General features: G+C 35.9%; 1 protein-coding gene across 2 annotated transcripts in view; it reads right to left on the reverse strand.

The window, feature by feature from the left end:
- Positions 1-23939, reverse strand: part of LOC105497763 (VPS41 subunit of HOPS complex) — a 207955-nt gene that overhangs the window by 94255 nt on the left and 89761 nt on the right. For both annotated transcript variants that reach the window (XM_011769100.3, XM_071095062.1), the window contains exons 5-6: positions 9705-9779; positions 974-1036 (exon numbers count right to left, since the gene is read on the reverse strand). In XM_011769100.3, the coding sequence (XP_011767402.1) occupies positions 974-1036; positions 9705-9779 (138 nt within the window). The remainder of the gene's footprint in view (positions 1-973; positions 1037-9704; positions 9780-23939) is intronic.

Below are 23939 nucleotides of genomic sequence, written 5' to 3' on the forward strand. Positions count from 1 at the left end.
TTCATTGAGATCATGTAATGCCCTGCCTAGAGTACTATATTAGGCTTCTAAATTGTCTCTTGTCCCCAGTCACTCTCCTATTTATATCACCCTCCACTTCGGCAAATTCAACTTTTTAAAACATACATCAGACCCTCTCTCTCCTTTACCTGCTGGTCAATAAATGTTTGAATAAACAAGTGAAAAAAATAAATGACCTCTTCCTTCAACAACTATAATAGACATTTCAACTACCATATTTTTTATCTAAAACTAGTCCTCCTGACTCTTATCTGTCCTTCAATCAATACTGTGTACAGTCACCGTATTAATTTTCCTAAAGCTTAGCTCAGTTTATTTGCTTTGTTCTTAAATATTCAGTAATTTCTCCTTATCTACCAAATGGAATCAAAATTCTTTAGCCTGAATGTAAAGCCAGCCCAATCTTCCTCCACATTCCATTGTCAAATCAGTCTTTTATGTACCAAATAAAATGGACCACTTGCTATTTCCTGAACACAAGTTGAACTTTTTAGCCTCTCCATTTCTATTATGCCGTTCTTCCACATGGAAAACCAGCTTCTCCCAACAGTCCCTCTCCATTTATTAAAGCCAAGTTAAATATCACTCCACCAATGAAGCCATCACTGACAAGAACAATTAAAAGTGATTCCTTTCAGATTTGGAATGCTTAATATTATTTCTACCTCTTTGAGTCTTTTATCACAGACCGTGTGTGTGTGTGTGTGTGTGTGTGTGTGTGTGATCTCACTCACTATAATAAAATACCCCTGAAGACAGACTGAGATCACAATAACAAAATATACATTCTGTCTTCTTTCATAGCGTCTAAATAGTATCCAGTACATCTGAAGTGTTGAACAGACACTTACTGACAAAATTAATACAGAAGTGGTAATGTTCAAATTACTGTAATCCATATTGCCTTACTTGAGAAAACCCTTAGAAAAAGTAAAACTTGCTGAATACTTACTTTAATGGGACAGTCAAAAGTCTCATGAAATTCTTCTCCAGAATACAGTCCAAATACCTGCACCTACAAAGCAAATGGATTGTATCAGTTCACCATGACAGCAACAGAGAAGGTTACTGAGTCAGTACGAACACATACTATCAATAAGAAAAGTAGAACATTTAATAATTCTAAGGCCCTATGACCTCTAGTAAATATCTAATGAAAACAATGCCATCGGCCAGGCGCAGTGGCTCATGCCTGTAATCCCAGCACTTTGGGAGGCCAAGGTGGGTGGATCACCTAAGGTCAGGAGTTCCAAGACCAGCCTGACCAATATGGTGAAACCCTGTCTCTAATAAAAATATGAAAAGTAGTCGGGCATGGTGGTGTGCATCTGTAGTCCCAGCTACTCAGGAAGCTGAGACAGGAGAATTGCTTGAACCTGGGAGGAGGAGGTTGCAGTGAGCCAAGACCGCGCCACTGCACTCCAGTCTGGGTGACAGAGCGAGACTCCGTCTCAAAAAAAAAAAGAAAAAGAAAAAGAAAAAAGAAAATCCCATCAGGGTGAGGGTACTTTGCTGCAATTAAGCTTTTATAAGAATTCCACGGATAGAGTTCCCTTCAATCACCATAAATTGTATTAAATGCATGCCATTAAAAAAATGAAACAGATTTGAACAAGTTATTAATATTCTTTTATAAACTTCCATAAGCTATCCCTAAAGGAACTATTTTTTTCATCCCTTAAATGAAAGGGAAGCTTTTTTTTTTTTAAGTCTTTGTCTTATATATAAAATAAACCAACCACGTAGATCAATATGGTAAGAGATTAGGTGAACCACACTTAACTCACAACCTTATGCTGAATCTACTGAGAACACAGAAATAGATTTAAGTTCCTGCTTATCAGTGTCTCCCTTAAAGTTGTTCCAGGCTACTTTATTCATACTTAGTATATTTTCTGAGTGCTTTACTTAACAACAACAAAACAAAAACAAAACTGAAATATAAAACACATGCTATAAAGAATACAAATCATAAATTCATAGTGTGACAAATTTTTACGACACAAACATATCCCTGTAACCATCATTCTGATCAAGAAATAGAAGCCAATAAGCTCCTATGTTTCCCTTTCCAATATATAACACCATCCAACTAATCACTACCCTCAAAGTTATTGCCATGGATAAGTTGTGCTGGTGTTAGAATTTTATAAGTAAGGAATCATATTCTATTTCACTGATTTATTTCATTCATTATTTAACATTTTCTTTGTGAGATTTAGCCACACTGTTGCATATAGTGGAGGTTGGTTCTTTGCCACTGCTGTGTATTATTTCGATGTATGAATACATCAAAATTCACATATCCATCTTCCACTGATGACCACTTAGGTTGTTTCCAGATTGTGGCTATCACGAATAATGCTGCTAAGAACACACTTTGCAAATCTTTTGGTGCACTTATACACATATTTATGAAGGATGTATAACAGAATGGAATTGTTGAGTCATAATTTATGTGCACGTTCACATTTAATAGGCAAACCATTTCACAAAGTGGTTTCAAATTAATTACACTCTTACCATGAGAATGTTTGAATGTTTGTGTTCCCCCAAATTCATTACGTTGAAACCTAACCTCCAAAGTGATGGTTATTTATACTCTCAGCATGAGAATTCCATGAGATCTATTTGTTAGCTTGGAGTTAACAAATAGTACTAGAGTCAATGAGAACTATTTCCTAACATTTGAATATGTTCACACTCTCTTTCTAGTCTCTAGTATAGTGGTATTATTCTTCTATAACTTTTGTGGGAATTCATTGGTGACGCCATCTAGGTCTTAGCTTTGCTATGGTCTGAATGTATGTGTTCTCCCCAAATTCATTATGTTGAAACCTAACCTCCAAGGTGATGGTATTAAGAAGTAGGGCCTTTAGTAGATGATTAAGTTATGAAGGTGTAGCCCTCATAGGTGAGATTAGTGCCCTTATAAGAAAGCTTGAGGTAACTAGCTAGAGCTTGAGGTAACTAGCTAGCCCTTTTGCTCTTCTGCCTTCTGCCACACAAGGACACATCATTCATCCCTTCTGCCATGTGAAGTTACAATAAGGTGCCATCTTGGAAGCAAGGAGAGCAGCCCTCACCAGATGCCAAATGCTGGCACCTTGAAATTAGACTTCCCAGCCTCCAGAACTGTGAGAAATAAATTTCTGTTGTTTATAAACTACCCAGTCTAAGGTATTTTGTTATGGCAACACAAATGGACTAAGATAGTTTCTTTGTGAAAAGGTTTCCAATTATAAATTCTATTTGAAAAATAAATATAGGGCTATTCAAACTTTTAATTTCTTCTTATTTTAATCTTGGTAAGTTCTGAGTGGTTCATTCTTTCAAGTCCCAAGCAGGAAATTCACTTATGTTATAATTTTGGGAGATGGAATCATGCATTAAAATTAAAGTTTCTGGGACCATCCACTCATATTGTAACTACTGTTTTCATATACTTGTGCCAAGTTTATTATTTGGGTCCCACAAACAAGCGATAATATAATGCAAAACAGAGGGAATTTCATTTTTCCTGAGGCCAGCCTTGAAATGTATTTTTGACATGGCAAATACACATATGCCCCCCATCATCTGGCTTCTCATTGTTCAGAGGCTATAAAGTCATTACTTTTATGGAAATATAAAGGCATAGGATAATATAACAAACATCTTATAAAATAATGGCTAAGAAGCAGAAAAGGAAAGCACTGCATTCAGGGTTTCACTTTACTTGGGGAAGTTTAACTTGATGGACCCCAACAAATCTAAGAAAACTAGGTGAAAGGAAGAAGGCTCCTGAATCATGTGAATCTTAACGGAGCAAATCAACAAGTGGCCACCTTGGTGAAGCTACCTCAGTATGAACACCTGCTCAACTAGCACGCTGAACTTCTCCTAACATAATCTATTTCTTTTCAGTACAATAAGGTCATGTACTGCATGGTCTTGTGTGAAATCTCACACTACTGCTACTAACTGACATCCCTAAATGCTTCAACATGCTTTACCTCAGTGGTTCTCAAACACACCTGTACAGTTAAAATCCCTGGAAACTAATGGCCAAATCCCACCCCAAACAAACAAAATCAAACTTTCTGGTGAGGTGAAATGATATTTTTGAAGTTCTGCACAATTGGCAATGTTCTGCCGTTCCTCATTTGGTCCTCATAGCAAAAATGCTAGGTCTGAGAGCAAACATCATTATGCCTGTTGAACAGATAATTCTGTAGAAAAATGACTTGCCTAAGGTCACAAAAATCATAAGCAGAAGAGTTAGAACCAGAACCCAGGCATTCTAAATCCTATTCTTCTACATGTTATCTTTATATAGGATAAACTGAAACTTGCAAAAAAGAAAGATATCTTTTTACATAAAGTGTAAGAAGAGTAGAATAGAACCACAATAAAAAACATTCAAAAGCCTTAAATATGTGCCAAACTGAAAAGAACATGAATATCAGACTTTGAATTAAGGGTACTCCATGACAGAAATTGAAATTAAATGAAGCCAACTATTCATTCAAATGGATAAACTTCCTTCTGCCTTACAGATGGGATAAAGGTAATTTTTAGAGAAAAGCGATTTCTATTAGGCAGAAAAGTATATGAGATGTAAACAAATGATGCATAAGCCTGCAGAAGAAGACTGACAGATCAGTAAATGTGTGGATAAATACCGGGATTGTGGATGTAATGCTGAAAATTAAATTAGGAATTGCCAAGGATAAATGTCCCTTTAAAAATAAAAAATGCATATTGAAGGCATAATAGTATAGTGATAAAGAGGAATAAACAAAAAGAGAATAAAATCAAACAAGTTCATAGTAAACAGGCACCGATATGCATCACTATCCTTGAGAATTTGCCAGAGGCAAAAATATCACTGTCATACCCACAGCAGGGGCTGGAGGAGTAACTGCTGAAGGTGGCAAATCAAGAACAGAACTCTCTGGTCAGTTTCTATTACTATGCTTATCTGAGCAACATTTTCCTCAACTGTTCTTATATTCTATTTCAATATCAAAAAATATAACTTCACAAGACAAATCTCATAAGCTTTGTCAGTATCCGCACAAGGGTGTTTTGTAAAACCTTCAATGTTTTGGTTCATTTCAGTACTACGACATGCCAAACTAACTGGTCACAGGTTATACCACTAATGCTAATAAAATCCAAAACAATTCTCATTTATTTCCCCTCTCTCTCCCTCTTTATTTATTTTGCCATTTTGTCAGTGAAACTCACACTTATCTGTGAAGGGAATCCCTTCGCTTTTGGGAAGAGCTCATCCGAGATAAGAATCACGTAATTAAAGGTTACAGGAGAGAGGACCCTTTTGAAAATGGTATCTCCTGTAGAAGCCCTAACAACTTCCCTGAATCTGCTAACAAAAATACCTAATGAAGAAAAAGAGAAAATTCCTAACAATTGGCCATAGAACCAATCTCCTGCAAAGTCCTGGGGGAACTTCTCATTAGCTACAAACCAGAGAGCCATGTGAGTACCTTAGAAGTACGTAGTATGTGTTTTATTACCTGAAATAGAGGAAACCTACCCTCATGAAACAGTAAGGGATGTAATCATTCTCCACTTTAGCATGAAACTCTATGTATTTGCCAACCAGAATACTGGGCAACAGCCCTGATGCAGAGAAACTAGGACAGAGGTGGCCAGAGTGCTATACAACCTTCCCAGTTAGACTTCCCTTGTAACACCCTCTTTCAAACTTCCACTTCCAAACAACACACTACAAATCAAAATAGGGTGGACATGTGGACTGTCATCATACCTCCAGTGGTAGCTAAAGGGACTCTGGTGGTCAAGATTGCTGGTTTTCATATTCTCCACCCAGGTTGACTATCAGAGACCAGAGAGTGATGACAGAAGCCTCTAGTTCCCCCTAGAGAGCTGCCTTCATCTAGTTACTGGAAACTGAGCTCATTTTAGGGTCCCTGTTACTGAACTAGCGTGATTCTAAAATACCCAAAACAATAACAAGGGCAAGTTAGACATTGAATCTCTTTGCTAACCCAGGTTCAGAAGGAGATCTCCCTGTTCTGGAATGAATAAACAAATCAAACAAAAAGCATAGTCAAGGTCTATTTAAAAAGTCCTGCAGAACATTCCAAAGACTCAAAGGGAGAAAAACCATGTTTTAATAAATCATATTAACCAGAAACCAAAGAAAAACTAGAAAACTGTTTGGCAACCACAATAAGAAGATCAGACCTCTATGAACCTGGAGCAGAAAAACAGGAAGATGACAACAATGATTATAATAATAACTCACAATTAATAAGTGATTCTTCTGTTCCAGGTTCTATTCCAAGTAATTTACATATATTAACTCATTTAATCCTCTCAATAAGTAGGTACTGTTATTATCCCCATTTTACAGGGGAGGAAATGGACTGAGGCACAAGAGGTATAAATAACTTAGCAGACATCACACAGCTAAAAAGTGACAGGATAATTCCACTGCTAACCACTAGACAACACCCGCCTGACACTCCATGGCATATAAAAAGTTGTAATTTTTAAAAAATTAAATATATATCAGGCTGATATGAAAACAGAATTGGGAAAGCTTTCAGAAAAATTAAAAATGCAAAATGGAATAAAAATCTACTCCAGGAAGTAGTAAGACACAAAACAGACTTTGGAAGAAAAGTGAATCAGCGAAGGGCATAAACAAGTAGAGAAACTCTCCCTGACTACACAGAAATAAAAAGCTAAAAATGAGAAAGCAAAGTACATGTGTGAGACATCACACAATATGAATGAACACTTTTCTGTACAACTTATGTACTGCCAAAAGGAAGAGAAGGGTAAATAGTGCTTTGATTGTTCACCCTCTTGCCTTGAAAAGTTCAGGTACAAGAATGGGAGACAGGAAGAGGCCAGACTGCAATGGATTAAAAATGAATGGTTAGCAATAAAAACAATTAATACATAACTGACAGTTCACCATATACTCTGCACCTCACAACACTCCTCAGGGGCCTCCCACTGCCAAGCTGAGGAGAGGGAGGCACTGCCAGGCCCAGCAACATGCCCAACTTCACACAGCGAGTGGGAATGCCAGCCCAGGCAGCTGTAATACAGAGCTATGCACTTAGCCTCTAAGCGATACTGCCTTCAGCTTTATACTATTGAGTTTCTTTGAAGAAATGAAAACAAATGCAACTGAGACAATCATCAAAATTATAACTGAAGTAAACTTTTCTGAAATGAAAATAATACTTCAGTCTATGGATCAAAAGGACTGACTGTGCACCAGACAAAATTAATGGAAAGAGACCAGAACTAGACATAACTTAGCAAACTGAATTACACAAACCATTTATTACTGTTGTTGTTCTTGTTGTAATTATTATTATTAGTCCAAGTTCCAAGGCAGGACCAAAAAAAAAATTGTAAAGGTTTTAGAAAAGAACAAAAGTAAGCTGGCTTCAGACATGTCTACAAAAATAAATGTCAGAAAAAAGGGAACAACGTCTCCAAAATTTTGAGAGAAAATATTCCAACCCAGAATTTTATACTAAATTATAGTTTACACATGAAAGCAACATATGCAAGCGATCCCAAAATAAACCTTCTATGTGCTTATCCTAAAAGTTTTCTAGAAACATATGCCAGTGAACTGAAACTGAACACACACACACACGCACAATATATGTGTGTGTCTCAAAATGCAGAACTCAAGTGTAGAAAAGTCATGACAAAAAAAGATTGAAAATGACCACCAGCTGAATAAAGAGTAAATTTTAAACAACTGATGGAATTATGACTTGAAAACTGAATGCAAATATCAAAGGTTACCCTCGAAATAACCTAATAAATAATTGTTTAACAAGGATCCTTAACAGACTGAAGAAAAGAAAAAAATACCCACAAAACCTATTTAAAGAAGCATTAGATTTAGATATCTGGAATATATTTGTGTAATGTCTTTATGTTTTTATCATCACTAACCACTTTACCAGATCATTCTATACTAGCTTCTCAACTTTCACAATACTGACTAACCCATGGTAAGGGGGTAGCTTACATATAAGTATGTGTACTAAAAGATTTATTTTCAATTCTATCAATGTTAATAAAAATATGGGAAAATCATTTCCCAAAATATATCACAGTTCCACACCAAAATATGGCAGCTATAAATTTCACCAAAATAGGAAACCAAAGGTGTTTGACAAGAATGGTACCACGAGATAATCTGAGGTTCATCTTATCCACCAGATGGAGTAGCTAACATATTCCACTTTGGTGCATTAAATAATAATTCTTCAACATTTAAAGCTCTGAAAATTCCTAGATGAAGTATTTAGTAAAAATTTGTTTCCAGTTTTTTAAAAAAAAGAGTACTATCTTTGAACTAATTAGTTCGGTTAAATTGATAACAGCCCAAAAGGAATTCTTCACCTTTAAGAAAACAAAATGAAGATTATCTTTCTTTACAAATACATGAACACAAAAAATTTTTCAGCGGTGTGGATAATTCTTCTCAATTTCTGCACAAACCAACTCCTCCCTCATCTCTCTCTGATAATCATGACAAGCTCAGAATTTCTGAAAGTACTGAAAATTTGACAGTGCTTTTTGAAAAGCACTAGTGTTCCAATTACTGTTTCAAAAGACTCTTTGGGCAACATTAGGCTTAGATCTATAAAATGCATTCTTGTATGTCAAGAGACTTCATGTTGCTTTTTGTTAACAGATTAAATGGGTATATCTCTTTTACACTAAGATATATATATTACTCTTTTACACTTTTAAACTTTTACTGTTTTTAATTTACCCATCTTAATGGCCCACTGAATTTAGGGCACATAAAAAATACAAAATTAGATTAGAAAATCTGCTTTACTCAGTAAGGAATATGTAAAGATCTATAATGATTCTTAATGCACTCTCTCAAACTGTTATTTTAGAAAAGTAGCTTAAATATACTGTGCATTAGAATTTTATCATTGCAAACCAACATTAGAAAAGATTTCCATCGACTTAAAAACAAAAAAGACATTCTTATAAGTGGAAAATCAATCACCACAACCATTAAATGTCACAGCTCAACATCAGCAAGAAGCACTGATATTGTTAGTTATACACTGCACAAATGATGTATGTCCTTGGTCAAGGAAGTAGGCACCAGGTTTTTAGAAAACTGTACATATATTGATTTTACATTTATTTAATGTGGCCATTGTAAGACACTTTATTCTTCTGATAAACTATGATTGCTTATCAAAAGATTCTATAATTCAAGAGAAACATTCATAACTTGTGTGTGAAAATGAAAACCACTGGCCCACAGAAATCATGCCCACAAAATCCAATTTTGTGGATTTATGGCAGAAAGGCATTAAACTACTATCTTGCAGGAACTGCAGACTAGTCACTGAAGTAGAAGTGGCACGGTAGTAATGATTAAGGTGACACGTCACCCTGCCACAGCTGTTAATCAGCTTAATACAAGTTACATTATTGACATTCTTGTAATTACTTTTCCTAAGGCACATTTGTGCAAAATATATTTTATTTTAATTATGACCAATCAGAAGCAAGTTCAATACTCAGAAAGAATAATCAAGATTGTCTTAATGCAGGTATATAGTAAGCAAGGTGCTGTTCCGATCACCTGGGGCTGGCGCCACAGCAGAACTCTCAGCATGACCACATTCTTGCCATACCTTGCCATCCTCTGAACACACGCCCATGTGCTCTCCACTTTCATCCAAGCTAATCTGATTTATCTTCACAGGACTCTAAAAAGAAAAAGATGAAACTTCATGAACATATGTATCAACAATCAAATGTCTTTGCTCTTTGTAAAATAGTAAACTCTTTGTTTTCTTATTAAATAATGACAGTTTCCAACTATCTTACACAAAGCACAGTAGAAACTATGAGAAGAAAAGTAAGCCTACAGCAGCTACAACATGAGCTTGCGAAGTAGTTTTTAAAAAATATTTAGCCTTAAAATGGTTTGGCTTGTTGATAAAATAAATGTAAATATGCAAAGTTGAATCTGGGATCTTCAAGTGAAAAATATAGAGCAAGTAGGCAAAGGTCAGGGCAGACCAAGGCTCCCAGACCTCAAAAAGGCCACCCACTGATTGATGCTGCTGAAAGACATTCCGACATGGAGATGAGACTCCTGGCTACAAAATCCTTTCTCATCTTGATCCCTAAATCACCACACGAGCAACACTCCTGAGATGCAGCCCATGAAAAATAAGCTAGCTCCTTAAAGTTCCTAGAATGTTAGAAGAGTAAAGGTCCTTGAAGATAGATATTTGATCCATTTTGTAGAAGAATAAACTGAAGCTCATAGCAGGGAATCAAAACAGAGAAAACAGAGGAGTCAGGGCTACAACCTGGGAAGAGTGAAAAATACTGCACTGGGCAGCAAAGAATCTACAAAGAAAGCAAAAGCTGATCTGGGAAAGCACCTAGACCAGCATGTCTGGACTTCTGGCTGAGAAGTCTAAATGTTCAACTTCTATAGTCTTTGAATAAATTCCTTTCTCAAATTGAGTATCTTCTGTCAATAGTTTCCTTATTCAGATTGTGAGTTCATCAAACAACAATTTTTTAATATCGATTTTAGTCTTGGCAAATATAAACTCCAAAAACCTCTGATTGTAATTTCTTTGGCATCTGGTTGTAAGCTGCCTCAAATTATAATTTAGTAAGTGTGTGCAGCCTAGGTTTCCTGTCCAATATGGTACTGTCCACACGCAGCCTTTAAAACTGAAAGTTAAATTAAAATTCGATAAATCAGTTCCTCTGTTGCACTAACACATGCCAAATGTTCAACGACTACATGTGACTCGTACTGGAAAGAATACAGATCACAGAACATCATCACTGCAGTAAGTTCTACTGGACAGCGTTGTTCTGTGCTTAGAAAACTGACACCCAATAATGAAAGCAACTAAGACATCAAGCCTTCTTTACAAAGCTCTTCTTTACTGCAAGTTACACTTAGTAGATTTTCTTTCTATATACGTGTTTATGTAATTTGTTCTTGGACTCTGGTATTGAAAAGCTCATGGCCTATCCTAATATTCTGTAAATCACATTATATCATTTCCAAAGACCTGGCATATACAAGATCTGTTATTGAACCCCAGAGGAAAGTAGTCAGCTAAGGCTGGTTATCTCCATCTCACAATGAGGAAAATGAGGCTTCAAGAATTTATGTGAGTGTCTACAGCCACAGTGCTACTAAGGAATGCATACCACACAATAGTATTCCAAGTGCAAATAAACCAAAGTTTTCAATACAACATGTTTCTCACTGAATGGAAACCATTTGTGCCATCACATTAGCAACATTATGGGGGGAAAAATCATACCTCTAAGGTAAGAGAATCCTTTTTCCCACGTACCTCTATTAGCAATAGAAGGTTTTTTTTTTTTCACTTTTTTTCTGCCAACAATCAATATTCATTGATTCATTTCCCTGACTACTAATAAACTTAAGCATTTTTCTTAAGTCTATTGGCCAATTAATTTGCTCTTCTGTAAACTGCTTGTTCACCTCTCTTACTCATTTTTTTTCTATTAACATGTTTGTTGTTTTGTCAATCTATAAGAGCTCTTTTCTATTTTTAGGGTATGAAGTATAATATTTATCCAGACATTGTATATGCAGTCTCCTATTTTTCTGCATGATGGTTATTACTTTATTTCTTATATTTAAGTCTTTCACATTTCAGAATTTATTTTCTTTCTTTTTTTTTTTTTTTTTGAGACAAATTCTAGCTCTGTCACCAGGCTAGAGTGCAGTGGCACAATCTCAGGTCACTGCAACCTCTGCCTCCTGGGTTGAAGTGATTTTCCTGCCTCAGCCTCCCAAGTAGCTGGGATTACAGGCAGGTGCCACCACGTCCAGCTAATTTTCACATAACATTCTGGGTTTTCAGTTGTGGTCTCTGTCCATTCCCATATCAATTCAGCATTGATTTAATTATAGAGGGTGTACACAGTATGTTCTGATATCTAGTAAGTCTCAGTCACAATTTTTCACATTTTCTTTGGCTTTTCTCAAGTATTTATTCTTGTGAATTTTGAGATCAAATGACCCCAATGCTGCTAAACATAATGGTCCTTGTTCAATCCTAACTTACTTCACCTAATTGGAACACGTAGCACCACTGGTAACTCCTGACTCCCACATCTCATGGTTCAGTCCTTGCGCCTCTTCTTTTTTACATGTATACTCAAAACATAGTATTTTCTCCAGGCCATGGAATGACCCCTACATTTTTATCTCCAGGTTGGGCCTCTCCCTATTCCAGACCAGTATCTAAGATGATTTCTTTTATATCTGTACTTGGATGCCTAATATGCACCTCATCTAAAACATATCTAAAACCAAGATCCCAATATTCCCTCTGGAAAGGGCTCTTCCTGATGGTTTCCCCACCTCAGTTAATGCCTTCTAGTTGCTCTGGGAAAAAACTTTCAAGTCACTTTTGATTCCTGTCTTTATGTCCACTCTATATCTAATATTTCACAATTCCTATCACCTCTTCTGATGAAATTTATTCAGACTTGGACCACATTTCACCACCCCTACAGCTGCTATCCTGGTCCATCATTCTAGTAGGGATTATCATAATTGTCTCCTAACTAAGTGACTTTCTCCTGCCCTGACTCCCCTAGAAATCTGTTCTCAATCCCAAGGCTGCACAGTGACACTGTTAACAGGTTAATAAGAGTCGTTCCTTTGCTTAAAACCCTGCAATGGCCTCCTATCTCAAGAGAAAAGCCAACATGTTTACTATGACCTGACAGTCCTAAATTATCTAGCCTTTGCCTTCCCTCCAACTTCTGACTTCATCCCCTCTCCCCCTGGTTCTCTCTACTCCGGTCCTGATGACCTTTTGCTGCTTCTCAAGCCTTAAGGCCTTTGCATTTGTCCACCCTGTGCCTGGGATGCTTTTCTGCCTACTCTGTGCTGGCAATCATCTTCTCAGTGAGACTCTGGCCAACCAATCTAAAAGTTCAACATTTTACCCAAACATTTCATAACTCCTCATTGCTTTTTTCTCCTTAGCACTTGCCACTATCTTAGCATATCTTTTACTTATTTATTTTCAAATTCACTAACTAGAATATTAACTTCATGAGAGAATGTTCAAAGAATAAAAAATTCCAATTCAACATAAATTCTTCCAGAGAAAAAATAAAAAGGAAATGCTCCTCAACCCATTTTAACAGACTAGGATAACCTTATACTAATAAAACTCAACAAGAATATTAGGGGAAAGAAAAAGTACAAGTAAATCTTACCCACAAACATAAATGAAAAAATCCTAAAGAAACGATTAACAAAGCCAACCTATAGAGAAAATCCAAGTTTATTCCAAAACTACAAAGCTGATTTAACCTATGAACACGAATTTTCTATATTGATAAATGAGAAAAAATCATAGAATTATCTCAATGGATACAGAAAGTTTTTGATGAAACTCAATATCCATTCATGGTATTTAAAAAAAAAAAAAACTTTTAGCACACTAGGAGAAAAATTCCTCAACCTCTTAAAGAATGTCTTCTGAATGGTAAGGAAAATATTGCACTTAATGGTAAAATGTTGAGAGCTCTCCCTTTGTTATCTTTGTAATATTGAATCTTCCAATCCACAAACATGGAACATTTCTTCATTTATTTGGGTCTTCTTCGATATCTCTAAATAAAGTTTTATATGTTTCCCCCGAGAGGTCTTAACATTCGTTTGACAGTTTTATTCAAGGAGCAGCAATCACAGGAAGCATCCTTTCCTCATTCCTGACACATATTGTGTGATTCCATTTACACAACATACAAAAATAGGCAAAACCAGAGTGTGTAGGGGTTGCACATACAGGTTGTAAAATAAAATGGAGAAGTCAGAGAGTTATTACTATAAAGGTCAGTATAGTGGTTACCTCTGAGGGGAAGAGAGAACACGGTGATGAGGAAGGGTCACATGGTTTATTCTCAACCGAGTGGTAGTTTTGTGACTGTTTGCATGGTGACGATCTGTTTTACTACACGTTTTATGTAAAGTTACATTTCACAATAAACATTAAAAATTTAAGAAGATAAAAAAGAACCGGCTCATAAAAATGTCTGAGATCAACATCTTTAATGGGTTATTTCTTAAATTTTGAGATCTTTTTTTCATTTTCTTCCACTTTAATTGTCAAGCTACTCAAATGTTCTCAATCTAATCTGGTCATTTATATTTTCCAAGAAAAAAAAAATAGCACATTTTAAATTCATTAGTGATGAAAATAACTTTTATTTTACTTTTTATTCTTTAACTATTTTAATAATACTGATGATATTAATACTACTAAGAATAAATAGTAAAACTATTACTACTAAGTTAATATTTACTATATGGTCATTATACATCAGGCTCTATTCTATGAGTTTTATACATGCATCATTTAACACAGCAATTCTATAAGGTAGGTACTATTACTTTTCCTATTTCATATTTGCAAATATACAGATATCTTACAGGTATAAGTACTTTGTTTCCTTTTTTTCTTTGATTATCATTATCAGGTGTATATCCGCTGTACTGGTGGCCTCTTTGCAGAAACAATATTTTCATCAATTTGCTTTATTTTAAAATTTTTCTATTTTATTACTTTCTTATTATTCTTCCTTAATTTTTTCCCTTTTTATTTTAGAACAATTTTGTTCACCACCTTGAAATTTCCAGACTTTAATATACTACCTAATAATTATAATTACTCATTTGTCAGTCATATAATAAAATGCTTTTGATTATCACTGGCCACAAACCAAAGGACAAAAGTTAATGTGTAATTACAATAATTATTTCCTTTTTGAGAAAATAACATTTTGTTTCATTTCCAAGGATGGTGATGCTGTATTTGCCCATTAATCTAGTTATTAATAAAGTCTAGTGTGAATGAATTGTGGTCTGTGGATGTGGTTTGTATAAAATCTGTTTTTAGAAATTCAATAATTTCTCTTTGTAACCTAAGATATAATTTCAAAAATAATGCATATTCTCCATTTTAGGCTCAAAATATGTATTTTTAAATCATGCTATTTATATTATTTAATTTCTCTATATACTTACTGTTTTCTTCCTTCATCTATCGAAACTGATTAAAAACAAGTTTTAAAAACTTCTTACTCCAATTGTAGTTTTGTTCATTTATCCTTGAATTTCAAATGAATTTTGGTCCAGATATTAGATGCCCTATAATTTGGCATATCAAAGGGTATAATGATTATACTCAATCTTCCTTTTAACTTGTAAATGTAATCAATATACTATGCCTTCTGCTGTTAATGCTCTTTTGCTCTAAATTCTAGTTTTTGTCACATTTCTACCGCCAACACACTTGATTTCTGTTTGGCTTTTTACTGTGTATTTTGCTCACATTTTTATTTTTCACTTTCATCATTTTATAAAATATGTGTCCTTTAAAGCTAAGGTTATTTTTCTTTAATTAATAGTAACAGAATATCTGATCCATTTAGTATTGGCTTAGTTACTACATTATTTTACAGTTTTTATGTGTCCCCATTTCATTTTTTATTATTTGCTATATTACTCAAGTTTTTTCTTTTCTATCCAAGAATTAGATGATGTTGAGCTACTTTTATCTTATTAGCAATTACTTTTAAATTATTATAAATTATACTTGATTTATGCCTCCTCAAAATCAATGCAATCACATTATTTAGTACTTGATTATTTACTACAGTCTTCCCTTCTCTGTTTCAAAGTGAAAGTATAAATATTCTCCATTTCTTGGGTCACTTTAAATAGAATTGGAGAGAAAAGCTAGTTAACACATCAGTAAAAACTGCAGTCTTAAGCTATCGGTTCTAAGAAGGAATCCAGGAGCAGAAACTATTTTACTTTTGAGATGTCTGTAATTTTTAAACTGATTTATAAGAAGTCATTATAGGTTAAGGATATTTAAGGAGATTTACCCCATGTCATGCAGACTGCAAACATCTTTGTACCTTATTACACATTTTAAAATTTTCTTTGGAGTGATTTTTGAATAAATTTGAATTTTTTAGTCACCAAAATCAAACCAAGTAAACAGTCAATGTGCATAAATTGTAGGTAAACAAGAATAAGAGTCAATTTAACAACAACAACAACAAAATGAAAACCAAAACAATATATTTTACCTTTGGAAATAGCAAACTTTTAAAAACAGTTTTGGTAAAGAAGCACAAAAAAGGATACTCATGCTGCTGGTAATAATTCAAATTTAGAAAATGTTTCTGAAGGGTATTTGAAAATGTGTATCAAAATTATTTAAAATATACATTACCTATTATGACCAAAGAGAAGCAGAAAGATTATTTCACAAGGGCCTTTTCACAACAAGTTTCTTTTGTAAGATACTAAAAAATAGAAATTATCTAAATTTCTAAAAGCAAAGCATCTAAATGATAATTCTTAGAAATTAAGTTAACAAAAAGGTATTATGTACTAAGGTATTTGGCTTTGTCCAATGTGAGGTTCAGTCTTTGCCCTTGGTTTCTGTGTAACAGACAGGAACATCTTAAGTCAAAGGCAGGGGGCTGGCCAGACCAGACATTAGGGTAGGCCTGCCATACCCAATCATATTAGTGTGGGAGCTGGACAAAGCAAAAAGACCAATCATGTAGTGGGTGGGGGCTTTGGGTCAGAGTGGTGTCAGTCAACCTGGCAGCTGAGATTAACCACATGAATAATCCTCAATCGATCATGCTGTGTAATAGAGTCTACATAAAAATCCTGAACACTGAGGCTCAGGTGAGCTTCTCTGGTCAGCACACATCTATACCAGGAGGGTAGCACATCCTGAGGACAATGAAAGCTTTACATTTGAAACTCTCCCATGCTGTAGCCTGCATGTTCTCTCTTCCTTTGTCTGATTTTTGACCTGTATCCTTTCCCTGTAATAAAGCACCATTAATACAACAGCTTTTAGTGAGTTCTGTGAGTCTCCTACCTATCAAACATGAGGGTGGTTTTGGGAATCCCCAGAATTTGCAGTGTGTGTCAGAAGGCTTCGGTAGATTTGGCTGTCAGGAGAACTGTGCTCTCAAACTTTGAAGTTTGGTTAACTCTAGGTTAACCGAATATTACTGTATTTGGAGTATTTGTATATCACCTATGTGACTGGAAGCAGATACTCCCAAATATTAGCATTGGTTATATCTGAGTGCTAAGTTATTATTGTTTGGGTTACTCCTTTCTATGTTTTACTAGATTTCTACAAAAAAAATATTTATTTTGTTTCTAATCAGAAGATAGTTTTAAAATATGGCAAGGTAGCAAATTCATTAATCTAAAAACAAAAAGAAACCAGATATTAAATATAATATTTAAAACCAGGATTCCAGGAACTCACATGCATATTTTTGAGTGATAACTGAATACCATTACTACGCACATTCCATTTCCATAACAGTTCCATAACATTTAATAAAGAACAAATAAACAAGAGGATTTCAATATTACAACTGTCAATGTTGCATGCAACTAGCCTGGCATCCATAATCATTCCTCCTATAAAAGAAACAAATGTCTTACACACATCTGTCATTTCTATATACTGAAAACAAAGAAACAAACAGCAACGACAGGAAAACAACAACAACAACAACAACAACAACAACAACAACAGGAAAGACAGAAAGGGTACAGGATATTCCCAAACATAGCGGGAAAACTTCCAGTACAAGATTCTTCATAGCTAAAATGACTGATTTTCCTAAACCTTTCACCATAACAGCAATGAGCAGAAAGCATCACATCTAAACATACAATTTGGGGTGTGTGTTTGCAAAGATGTAATACTGGCATAAATATAGGAAAGAGAGAGTGACCAGAGAAAAGAAGACCAGAGAAAAATGGCCTCAGCTGTATTTTCCATTAGCTACAATTTTATTACTAATGGAGACATGTTTGGAATTCTGGACAATATAAGTGAGTTTGTTCAAAAATCAATAATGTCAAGCTGACACTATAGAACATACAAAAATGTTTCCTTAATGGAATAAAAAAAGAAGTCCGAGTAAGCAGGAGGGGGCAAGGACCAGCACACACCTTCTAAATCTAAGTCCACTACAGGTGGTCTCGAGTTCTTAAATTCAAAGAAAAGGCAAAATTACCAACATGTACACCTCATGTGATAATCAATTACCTAATGTAAGATGCTTGAAATAAATACACTTAGTATGGATTATGTCAGCTCTTCAATTAGGAATAAATTCACGGTCATTTCGAAAGCTGCTTTTAATGGTGTTCTTTGTGGCAACTTCTTTTCCCTTGACACTCCTCATCATCCCACCTTAAGCTATCAGTCCCCCAACAGTGAACCCAAGAAATCAATCTGCTAATGTATAATTTGTAAGGCTCCTCTGACTAACAAATGGATAATTGATTCCTTCAAAAATGCTGCATCCCCACGGACACAGAGAGGAATGAATAAGAAATAGAAGCCAGGATTTCATTTTTGTTCTCTCAGAGACCCACTAGTTAGCAATCCTAACATCCACATGGTTGCCTATGCAGCTTCATGCTCTTTAGTCACAGTTAGCAAGCACACCACACTTACACTCCATGTGTGAAAAGCAAACGTCTGTTCTTTCATACTTGGGAAAAGCTCATTTTACTGCTTATTTTACTCTCCACTGATGATGTACCCAGGAGGGAAGCAAGACCTCCACCTGGATTTAAGGAGCCTATGAAAAACACACCTAATAGCAGGTTTTCTATACATCTACAAAACAAAACGAAACGAAACAAAAACAAATACAAATACTTATTTTCTCATTGACTTATTTTAAAACCAGAACAGTATATCCTTTTTTTTTTTTTTCTTTGAAACAAGAGTCTCACTCTGTCGCTCAGGCTGGTGCGCAGTGATGTGATCTCGGCTCACTGCAACCTCTGCCTCCTGGTTGAAGCGATTCTTCTGCCTCAGCCTCCTGAGTAGCTGGGACTACAGGTGTGCACCACCAAGTCTGGCTAACTTTTTTGTAATTTTAGTACAGACGGGGTTTCACCACGTTAGCCAGGCTGGTGTCAAACTCCTGACCTCAGGTGATCCTCCCGCCTCGGCCTCCCAAAGTGCTGGATTTACAGGTGTGAGCCACCTCGCCCGGCCAGAACAGTATATCCTTTAACTATAAACTCTCCAATCTTTTCAGTTGCTCTAAGATTTCCTCTCCAGCACTAAACCCTTCTTTGATTCAAGATGGAGAATATATTAATCAAACAATCAATCCTGAAGTTGGAGAACTCTCATGAAGCTTTCTTGAAAGTCTCACAATATAGGTTCAGTAAACGCAAAAGGGAAGATGGAAGGGCTCCAGCCAGTTCCCTAGGAGAGCCATCCACTCAGTGCTCCGGGGCCTCCCATCACTGCCACTCCTGAGTAGCATGGCAGCTAGCTGCTGTCCACCCTTCCATCGCCAACTGCTCTCCCTAAGGTTGCCAAGAACTTCAGAGGCTGAAGCAAACGGGGAATTCTTTCAGCCTTCCCATCCTTGACTGCTTTGTGACACTGATGCTGCTGACCCACTGCTTCCTTCCAACTTTCTTTTCCCTCAGCATTGATAACAATGAGTTATATAAACACTGTTGAGTAAAAAAATAAGTAAACTATTGTTATGTTTTTATTTTCTGTTATATTTTTGTTATTTATGGGCCCAATGACAAAAGCAAAATCCATCATTCTTACCTAGCACATCAGTACTCCTTCCCACCAAAAAATAGGCTATAAAAACATGAACCTATTGCACACGTTTGTGGGGAAATTATTTAATGACAGTTATTACAATATGCTTCCCCTTAGGGAAATGGGGGAGAAGACTTTAGCTCTCAAGTGAACAATCATCACAAATATTAGGAAAGAGACTGAACAAAAATCCTACAAGAAAAAATAATGAATACACTCCTAGTCTGTGTCACAGCAATATTAAATTCTGGATATGTTATAAATGTTAAGTAAATGAAGATTTTTAAATGTTCAACATAAAAAACAGAAACAATGATTACTAAACATATAATGAAAAACGAGTTCAGAATTAAAACAAAGTAATGCAAAAGTAAACATTAAATGTAAAATGAAAGAAACAAAAATTAAGACGCTGAAAATTTCAGTCCCCTTAGCAAATGGAAATATCATATTAATTACCAGACAGACTGCTGGCTTTCGCTTAAAAGTGAGAAGAGATGACTTCCTTCATTGAAACAGTAAAACCATTTAATGTTTTCATCCCGGGAACAGACAGTGAAAAGGACCAGACCCACCCACTCCCTGGTCCAGTTCACCGCTCCTGCACTTGAAGTACACAAGTTTCTCACGTGACCTCGCCCTTCTGCCCCTGAACAGCTGAGAGTCGCCACTGTGTTGGCAGCAACTCATCTTCCTTCCCCCTTTTGTTCTCATTTAAAACCAATTTAAAATATTTAGTTAGATTTTAAAATAACTACACTTAGAATTGAGTAAGTATCTAGGAAGAATCCAGAGCCAGACTACGAAATAAAAAAGAACCAATTTTTGTATTACAAATACTGTTTATATTGCGTCACAGTCATTTAACCAACAAAGAAGCCTGGCTGGCCAGCCTCAGATGTACTTCATTCCTCATGAGCGTGGATGTGGAAAATATATATACACATGCCTCACTATTCTCTTGCTCAAGTTACCATTTTTGCCAATTGATGAGAAAAGATACTTCCAAGGAACCAATCATCCAAGGTATACAAAGGAATGGCTGCCTATTTCCTTTCATTCCCTATGTTCATTTACTAGTAGACAAAAAATAGGTCTTCTACCTGAATGACACCACCAAAATTGCTGGGGGAAAGGTTGCTAAAGCCTTCTTAGCTTCAAAGTCAGTGGATGCCCTTCAGTCCCCATGACTTTCTGGCCCCTGAAACTCTCCTCCACTGGCTTCCATTACACCCACTTCTCTTCATTTCCTTCCTGCCTTTCTACTCACAACTTTTGTTGTTGTTATTGTTGCTGTTGTTGTTTTGAGATGGAGTTTTGCTCTTGCTGCCCAGGCTGGAGTGCAATGGCGTGATCTTGGCCTACTGCAACCTCCATCTCCCGGGTTCAAGCAATTCTCCTGCCTCAACCTCCCAAGTAGCTGGGATTAGAGGAATGCATGACCATACCCAGCTAATTTTTGTATTTTTAATAGAGATAGGGTTTCACTATGTTGGTCAGGCTGGTCTCGAACTCCTAACCTCAGGTGATCCACCCACCTTGGCCTCCCAAAGTGCTGGGATTACAGGCGTGAGCCACCGCAGCCGGCCTCTACTCACAACTTCTCAGTCACCCTTCCAGGTTGTAGATCCTCAGCCTGCCTCTTAAACAGCAGTATTTTCAATCCAGCTCAGGCCTCTCTTTAGAGCTGCATATTCACATTAACAACTACTCTACAGCTCTATGTCAAACTGTCAATTCCAGAACCAGTGCCTTCTTCTGTATTCTTTATTTCACCTAATGACCCTCAGTCCACTTAGCTATCTAAGCCAGAGTACTAAGAGTCATCCCAGAGAAATTTTTCTCCCTCACACCCCCAACAAGCAATCAAAAGTCACTAAGTCCTATCCTTCTATCTCTCTTAATACCTCTCAAATCCATCCTTTTCCCACTGCTGTAGCAGATGGTCTCTTAATTCACACCACTTCCCCAAACAAGCCCCACAAGCACATCCCCTGACATATACTCGTCTTCTCCAACACCCCATTTTCCACACTGCGAATCCCAAAGTTAGTCTTCTAAAAGCAAATTACGCATGTTGCTACTCTGTTTAAAGTAAATTCCTTAATATGGCTTTTAAACAGAATAACCATACATCCCAGTTTGCCCTTGTCAGTGTCTGTCACGGCTGCCCAGGTATTATTATTAAGAGCTGCCCTTTCATCTTCATTTAAATAGTAAAATATACAGTCGTCCTACTGATAAAGCCATTTTTCATTTTGTGGCTCCACCTATCTCTTCAGGCTCATTTCCAGCCAGATCCTAAAGATTCACAAGATTCTAAATATCCCGGTTTTTTTAAATGTTTTCTTTAACTCTATATATTCGGCTTAGAATAGGCCATGCACAGCCTCTGTCGCCCACCACTTGGCTAATTCCTGCTCTTTCTAAAAGATTCAATGCAAGCATCACCTCCTATGGGAAGGCCCCTAACTTCCTTTCTGCAGGATGGCATACCCCTCTGTGTGTTCCCACATCAGTCTCTATCCAAGCATTTCTGTTTCAGAACAATAACTCACTTTGCTGCCTGTCTCTGGCACTTAATTGTGAGCCCAAGAGAGCAGAAATCTACTTTAAACTCAGCATCTGGCATAGAAAAGCTCAATGAAGCTCCCGAGAGAACAAGAACCACAATCATTCGGAGTCTGAAGCACATCTCATGTAACGAGAAAACAGGCAAATACATAAATAAACAAAAGCTCTAGAAAAAGACAACTACAGAGCGGAATAAAAGCAGAGGCAGAGTTTTGTTAAAATGTTATTTTCTTAAAAATAAGAAAAAATTTAAAGGATGATAAAGCCTCAATTAAGTTCAATGGAAAGAGTTAACTTCTGACATGCCCCTGTTCTTTTGGGACCCAAGGTTTTCAATACTCAACTGAAAAGATTTGATCAGATTTGAGTAGCTGATGAAGAGCTGACAGTCCACATGTGGCAATTAGGTCCCCGTAACACTAATTATATTTCAGAACTAACATGAATATGCAAAAAAGTCTTCTTATGAGGTGTTAAAGATGACTCTACGCCTTTAAAACTGAATGACTATATTAAATGGAAGCTCTTTCAAGATAATCCAGATTTTAACAGAAGCTGCTGTTTCTACAGATGAGGAAATAATGCTTTCTCAGTAACAATTCATTCCAACTTGAGAAATAATTAGGAAATTCAAAAGGCAGCAATTTATAAACAGAAGGGGTAAGTGATAAAATGTGGCATGGCCAGGTTATGTTACATTTAATATACTGCATGAAAATGTGGTTGAAATATCCTTTTATTCCAAAAACAACTATTGATTATCTACTATAAATGTATACTTTAAAAAGTTCACCTCTATTTATATATAGAAGCAATGCTGCTTTCTAAGCGAAAGGTATCTATTTAAGCTATATAGTAGCTAAAAATTAGTCATACCAATACTGCTATTTTAATAATACGAAACAATAACATGTCTATTATTTGAGATGATGAGTTTTATACTCCTAATACAAGAGTGCACAAATGTTTCCCAAATACCACAGTCGATTGAACTGCAGACGATTCCTTCCCAGTGATTTCAAACTAGCTGCAGTGCTTCAAGTGGCTTTATGGTTCATCAGAGCTGTGCCCTGATGCTACAAAATTAAAGTGAATAATATAAAACGATTACTTCAAGATATACGACTGCACCATTTATATGTATCTCCGTATAGCCCTAATATTCTCTAACTTCTAACATAGACTGAAAAAAGTAAATTTGTTAGGAAACTTTAGCCACTTAAACTTCCATTCTAATGATCTAAAAATCAAATTACTCTATTAGAATAAAAACATCCTTGATTAAACTCTAACATCTTGGAAATAATCTCTAAAAAAATAAAAATCATCTGAGAATGTGAAGAACGGAAAGAAATTCTGAGGAAGAGTCATCTTGTTTGGAAAGAAAATAATTTTGCCCATCCACGTCATCCCTGTTTAACAACGGAGCTTAAATTTTCTGTATTTATGAGAATGATTATATATCAGTCTCTGTTTATTCATTAAAATATCCCTACTCTTTTCCTTAACTTTTCCTCTAATCAAGAGTTTTTAACCACCTCCCCCATAAGAGCATTTATATGTTGTAAACTTATGAGACCACAGGCAATGACCATTTGCAACTTCATTTGACCC

This window comes from Macaca nemestrina, chromosome 4 (assembly GCF_043159975.1).
Source record: "Macaca nemestrina isolate mMacNem1 chromosome 4, mMacNem.hap1, whole genome shotgun sequence".
Classification (NCBI taxonomy): Eukaryota; Metazoa; Chordata; class Mammalia; order Primates; family Cercopithecidae; genus Macaca; species Macaca nemestrina.